Here is a 7,369-nt window from a genome sequence, read left to right on the forward strand (position 1 = left end):
CACTAACAACAGGAAAACATCACACATGACGAACTACAATTATGAATTAAATGTTGTTAGTCGCTTAACTTTAGATATTCACCAAATGCAACAATATAATAAATATGCTATACTGTGTGAAATTTTATGCGGAATCTTTTCTGAATATCTGCAATTGTTTTCAGCGTATCCTACCAAGCTTTCTAATTAGTTTTATTTTATGAAGTAAATCAACCTGATTTTATGCTACTAATATATGGAAAACTATATGCTGGTATATTGAGGTATATCTAATAGCATTTTAGTAGGATTTTGAAAACTTTTTGGAAGGAATATGGAGTCTCCTTGGCCAAGGGCGTAAGAGCATAAGCACGCCTAAGCACAATGGTAAATCTGGCACAATTTATGTTGTCGGTGCACCTCAAACAGTGCACTGTAAGCATTATTGAATGGTCTTTGCTGTATTTATTTGTCCCATTGCTTTATTTAGTTTGTATCTTTCTTCAGTACTTTACTTCCATTTCCACCTCATTTCTTTCATCTTGCTGTCCAACCTCATACCTTTTTTTTCAAAATATAACTGCAGGGGGTTTCGATAATTGCACTTGGGCGCTATTCAGCCAAGATTCCACAAATCCAAATATAAACTGTATTTTGATTTTGGCTTTTGCTACACATCATTCTACTGGATGAGTTTGAAATGATACCAAGGAATATAATAACCATGACCAGTTATACATCTATAAAAAAGATATTGAAATGATAGTTTAGAAAATAAAAATAGATACAGAAGGCTTTTGTTGAAACTTGGCTAAATATGATTTAGTCATATTAGGCTTTATTTCCTTACGGATTGCTTATAATCTCTCTATTCATAATAACCCTTTGAGAAGAAAGTTGTATTTTTTATACATAATCGAAAATTGGGTATCGGCTCAAGTCGTTTGCCATAAGATATCAGTTTCCTAGCGAAACATGGGTTGCCGTGTGCGTAGGTTCATTTAGATTTGAAGTAAACAAAACAATAATCATTTTTAATAGTAGCGTAGTTAGAATTATTACCACTTAAAATATTAGTCATCGATAAATAAAAAGTTGTACAAAGGCTTTTTTATACTTGAATATCCAATGAATTAATGTTATATTAAAAACTGAATGTATCCTTTGTGTAGATTTGTAGAAAAAAGTAAGGTTTTTGAATATCATAGATGATATTAGGAAGGCATTATGGTGGCATATTTCCTTATGATGATGGTATGAGGCAGGAAATTGAAGGTACTATGATTAAGATCCTTTCATAAATACTCCAAAGAGTGGCACATTGGCTGGCTTAAATCACACTTGGTACTAATTGGAACTGTCACCGATTGCGTGAATATCCCATAATTTTTTTATTAAGTTTTGGTTACTTTAGAAGATTTTCTAAGCCAGAAGAGATAGGCTAAATATTTGATTTGAGTATTGCTGATATTAGTAAGTTTGCATTATAATGAAAGGAAAAAAAATGAAGAAATATTAAAGCAATATAATGGTGATGGATCACACCTTTTAATTGCTAGCCTCTTAAATATAACATACTCCGAAAGAGTGGCACATTGGCTGGCTGAAGTGACACTTGGTACTAATTGGAACTGTCACCGATTGCGTGAATATCCCATACATCTTTTTTATTAAGTTTTAGTTACTTTAGAGGATTTTATAAATCAGAAGAGATAGGCTAAATATTTGATATGAGCATTGCTGATATTTGTATGTTTACATTATAATGAATGGGAAAAAATGAAGAAATATTAAAGCAATATAATGGTGATAGATCACACCTTATAATTGCTAGCCTCTTAAAATTAACATTGACCTCAGTCTACACATTGGCTTTGTAATGGGGTATATATACCAAAGAAGTGTCCATCTTCTCGGGAGAACGGCTGCAGCTATAGGGGTTATGGTGGGGAGAGAAAAGTTAGTTATTTGATACCATCGGGCAATGAGAGCGAGTTACATAAAGCCATAGGTCCGATCGTTTTGACGCGCAAAGCTAAGTGATAACAAAGTTAAGCCTAGTAAAATCTAGGAAAACTTCTTTAATAGAAGATTCCACGTTCTGTTAAAGGGACATACCCACAATGCCTGTTGATATTGGTTAGATATAGTGATTATTGAATGCATGTATAATTTGATCCTCTGTCCAAGGGGCTTAGGACATCTCCCCCCCCCCCATTTGCACTTCCGTAAGAGGTGCATACATGCCCTCGATCTTCTAATTGTTAGTTGGATATATATATATATATATATATATATACCAAAGGTTAACATAGATAATTTTGTTCTACATGGTTACCATCTATTTGTCATTTTTGTAAGTTTTCCCTTTTCACTTCTACATGTTTTGTCTTTTTTCTTATTTATTTTTGTATCATTATTTAAATTGACTTGCTCATGCTAAGGAACACAGAAATTTTGGCAATGAAGGTCATGAAACCATTTGGTTATGCAATTCCCCCTCTATAAACAACTAACACAATTTGATAAAAGCAGTCCTTCCTCTTCTTCAGATCTTGCCCATGTACAATTTGAAATACTTTCCTCGTTGTGGTTAGCCGTGAATAAAAAGATTGAGAGAACATGCAGTTTGTGACTTTTCATTCCATCAATCCAGCTGTTGTTCGGGGTCGTGCATTCATTAGCTATTTGCCCTAAGTAAGGATATTTTACGCAAAACCTCTTTACAATTTACCCATCAATGTTTCTAAGAGGTTCATTATTAACGACACCAATTAATTTGCATTCCCGCTCAAAAGGAGTTATATATTTTTCAAAACACAAATTTTGATCATTTTCAACATTTACATCCTTTTACTTAGCTCGTTCCCGACAACCAGCTGATTGATACAAATTCTAGTAATATAAAGTACGATTTCTAAATCTGTCTCCCTGAAATTTGATCGTTTTTTATTTGCTTTTATTAGGGTATAACCGGGAGGACGACAGTCAAACTCATTATCATGTATTGGGAAATTGTGTTTATATTAGCCTGGATAGTTTGTGTATTTCATATAATGTAACAACCTTATATTAATTTCCGTCAGAAAAAAAGCTAAAATCAAAGTAACATACTGTAGTTAATCATTTAAGAGAGAGAGAGAGAGAGAGAGAGAGAGAGAGAGAGAGAGAGAGAGAGATTGGATTGGATTGGATTTATGAATCTGGCCCATAAAACCTAGTAGGGTAACTGTGAGGCCATTCGGCGTAAATAAACAACAGAAGAATTCGCAGTCGCTGTAACTTACTTTACTTAATTACTTTCATGTCTCATATTCTTCATTTATTGTTAAATCGTCACTGTCAAAAGACTCATGAAATAAAGTCTTCAGTTTCCTCTTGAAAGCCTTAATGTCTTCTATCATTCGAATGTTTCGTGGGAGCTTATTATATAGTCTCGGGGCCGCATATTTAAAGGCTCTGGAGCCTGCAGTAGACATATATCTAGGTTCCAATAGTTTGAAGCCATCTGTAACTATTCTCTTGTCGACACGATTTGTTGGCTGCGCAATATGTAGCAATTCTCTTAAGTATTTTGGACGACCGGTTCTGATAACTTGGTGGGTTATTGTACATATTTTAAATTAAATTCTCGCTTTAATCGGCAGCTAGTGTAAATCGATTAGTATAGGGGTGATCCTTTCTCTAGGTGGGACACCTTTTATCAGACTTGCTCCTCTGTTTATTATGTTTTGAAATTTCTTAAGTTGCACTTTTGGTAAATTGTAGAAGATAGAGTTGCAGTAGTCAATCCTTGTATAAGTTAAATGTTGGACAGCAAGATGGATGAAAGCCAACAACAGTATTTAAAAAATTCTCTCGGAGGAACGGACCATTAACGTTCTGATTGCACACAAACCTTGATATGGCTCACCTAATATAGCCAGTGATGTTTCTATCAAAGCTTTCTGGATTCTATAGATATTTTTTAAACCTGTTTCAATATTTTCTTAAACATATATTAGCGACCATGGAATTATCAATATTATTACAGTTTTTTTTTTAATTCTTCACTAATCGAAGATGGACTTTTGCACTGATGATAATACTTTTCAGAAAGGGCATTTAGGCTGAATAATTGATCGAATATACATAAACAAGGGTTATCAATTAAAGAAAAAACAGTACTTATTTTAACTTAATATCTTTTATACGATGGTCCAACCAAGACTTTCATAACATTCACATTCGGATCTTCCCAGACTGTACCATTGTGATCGTAATACTAGGTATGTAGTTAATCCGAACAGTTATGCCATCTCTAGCATAAGGCTCAATACTACACAACATTCTAGAAGTTTTATTAAAGCTGTGCTAGATTGTAGAATGATCTTCCTAATCAAGCAGTTGAATCGGAGGAACTTCAGAAATTCCAACTTGCAGCGAACATTTTTATGTTGAACAGGCTGACCTGATTCTGTTTTCATAGTATATATATATATATATATATATATATATGATATATCTATTTTAACGTTGTTACTAATCTAGAGATACTTTATATTCATTATCAATTACTTTTCATATAGTCTATTTATTCTCTTAATTCCATTTTTCCCTGTTGGATCCCTGGGGTTTATAGCATCCTGCTTTGCTAACTAGGGCTGTAGCTTTACCAAAGATGATGATAATAATAATAATAATAATAATAATAATAATAATAATAATAATAATAATAATAATAATAATAATATTAATAATAATAATAATAGTTATCATCATCATCATTATTATTATTATTATTATTATTATTATTATTTTCGTTATTATTCTTATTATTATTATTATTATTATTATTATTATTATTATTATTTTACATTAAATAATCCATCTTGCCTTGTAATTCACAAAAAAACAATGAAATAATCAACATCCTTTCGTAAGGTGAGGCTTGAAGCTTGAGGCTAATTAAATCACTTTATCCAAATGACGTTTAAAAGATAGAAACTTTATCATAAAAGTTGTTTCATGGAACTGGAAGATGCTCTGGTGAATAGAACAGATAAGTACAAACCAACTGAAAGGAAAATGCAAAAGATAACCATTAAAACAAAACTATGAATTTTTTTTTTTTTTTTTTTTTTTTTTTTGTTACCCATTCTCATCTTCTGTACTCGAAGTGAAATCAGATAGAAGGGTAAAAGGACATATATTGGCTTCACTGGTGATGCTGATAATATGGAAGTATGTTGCTTTCATAAAGTGTAGAGTGAATATATAAGTTTTTAATAAGATAGGGATGTAAATGCTTGAGAAAAATAAACATTTTATCCAATAGAAAATATTCATCGAGATATCAGATGGTAAAAAAGAACAAGTAATTCGATATATGATTTTATTCCAGAAAGCACAGTGTTATCCTATTATCAAGGAATGAAAACATTGTGTTAACGGCATTTTGAAAAAATAAGATATATATAAACGACATATTTTTAGAAGCACTTGCGGTGGACAATGCCGGGGCCAGACTCATCGTATTCCTCCTTGGTGATCCACAAGGCCTGGAAGGTGGACAGAGAACCAAGGATGGAACCACCGATCCAGACGGAGTACTTCCTCTCAGGGGGAGCGATGATCTTGATCTTGATGGTGGATGGAGACAGAGCAGTGACTTCCTTCTGCATCCTGTCAGCAATACCAGCATACATGGTGGTACCACCAGACATGACAATGTTGGCCAAAAGGTCCTTCCTGATGTCAATGTCGCACCTCATGACGGAGTTGTGGACGACCTCATGAACACCAGCAGATTCCATACCAAGGAAGGAAGGCTGGAATAGGGACTCGGGAGCACGGAAACGCTCGTTACCAATGGTGATGACCTGACCATCGGGAAGTTCATAGGACTTGTCGATGGAGGAAGAGGCAGCAGCAGTGTTCATCTCGTTCTCAAAGTCCAGGGCAATGTAGCAAAGCTTTTCCTTGATGTCACGGACGATTTCACGTTCAGCGGTGGTGGTGAAGGAGTAGCCACGTTCAGTCATGATCTTCATCAAGTAGTTGGTGATGTCACGACCAGCCAAGTCCAGACGGAGGATGGCATGGGGAAGAGCGAAACCTTCATAGACGGGCACCATGTGGGAGACACCATCACCAGAGTCGCAAACCTGACCAGTAGTACGACCAGAGGCGTAGAGGGAGAGCACAGCCTGGATGCAAACATATGTAGCAGGCACTTGGAAAGATTCGAACATGATCTGAGTCATCTTTTCACGGTTGGCCTTTGGGTTGAGGGGAGCCTCAGTGAGCATGGTGGGGCACTCCTCGGGGGCAACACGGAGCTCATTGTAGAAGGTGTGGTACCAGACCTTCTCCATGTCATCCCAGTTGGTGATGATACCATGTTCGATGGGGTACTTGAGGGTGAGAATACCACGTTTGCTCTGGGCCTCATCACCGACGTAGGCGTCCTTCTGACCCATACCGACCATCACACCCTGGTGACGGGCACGGCCAACGATGGAGGGGAAGACAGCTCGGGGAGCGTCATCACCGGCAAAGCCAGCCTTGACAAGACCGGAGCCATTGTCGCAAACGAGTACCGCCGCCTCTTCGTCGTCACACATGGTGGTGGTTGGTTATGGAGTGAAGCAATAACCTAAGAAAAAAAAAATTCATGCATATGTACTGTACAGAACATCCAAAATTTGTAAGGATAAAGTAAGCAGACCCCCTGTAATTTCAGGATATTTACAACAACCTTTTTCAGTGAATTTACAAAATAATAGAGTTACTGAGAGAGAGAGAGAGAGAGAGAGAGAGAGAGAGAGAGAGCAACATTAACATAAATGGGTACTGTACATTGAATTTTCATTTCAAAATATATAATTTTGTATTAAGTTGGATATTCAACATTTGGTTAAACAACTCTATATTACTCTACTATTCCCTCTTCTAGTTTCCAAAACCATTGATCTAAATACTGAAACGAACACTTTTCAATAACAATAAAACATAAGAATCATTCAGACAACTATTCTATTCCTTACAATCGCTAGTTCTACTTTACTACCATTGATATTATAATATAGCGCCAGTTCCAAATTTAGATTGTTTTCAGTATATGGCTTGCAATCATCTAAATGTCAATCCACATTAATTTTCGCTATACAGAAGGTACGGAACTTATAAGCATTCGGAGATACAAACACAAATCCAACTGAAATCATAAATGGCGTTATTGCATTAAAAACTCATAGTAAAATACTGTAGTAAAATAATATATAATTTAATGCAGTAAGCAAGACGACATTTGCAATATGAAACAGGACTATTTATTGACTTTTTTCAGGTGAAACCTATAGACGTGCCAGTTAGGTGAAGCCTACCGTAGCCCCAAATTTAGCAAAAT

General features: G+C 35.3%; 1 protein-coding gene across 1 annotated transcript; it reads right to left on the reverse strand.

Annotated features, from left to right (window-relative positions):
* Window positions 1-5,350: 5,350 nt before the first annotated feature.
* On the reverse strand, window positions 5,351-6,611 carry LOC137653679 (actin, alpha cardiac muscle 2-like). Its single transcript, XM_068387257.1, has one exon. It carries the CDS (start codon window positions 6,582-6,584, stop codon window positions 5,451-5,453), a length of 1,134 nt encoding a protein of 377 aa, XP_068243358.1. The 5' UTR covers window positions 6,585-6,611; the 3' UTR covers window positions 5,351-5,450.
* Window positions 6,612-7,369: the final 758 nt, after the last annotated feature.

Source organism: Palaemon carinicauda, chromosome 14 (genome assembly GCF_036898095.1).
Source record: "Palaemon carinicauda isolate YSFRI2023 chromosome 14, ASM3689809v2, whole genome shotgun sequence".
In the NCBI taxonomy this organism is placed as follows: domain Eukaryota; kingdom Metazoa; phylum Arthropoda; class Malacostraca; order Decapoda; family Palaemonidae; genus Palaemon; species Palaemon carinicauda.

Bases quoted from the DNA above. Each gene is read 5' to 3' on its own strand.
- LOC137653679 (XM_068387257.1), bottom strand. From the start codon at position 6,584: ATGTGTGACGACGAAGAGGCGGCGGTACTCGTTTGCGACAATGGCTCC.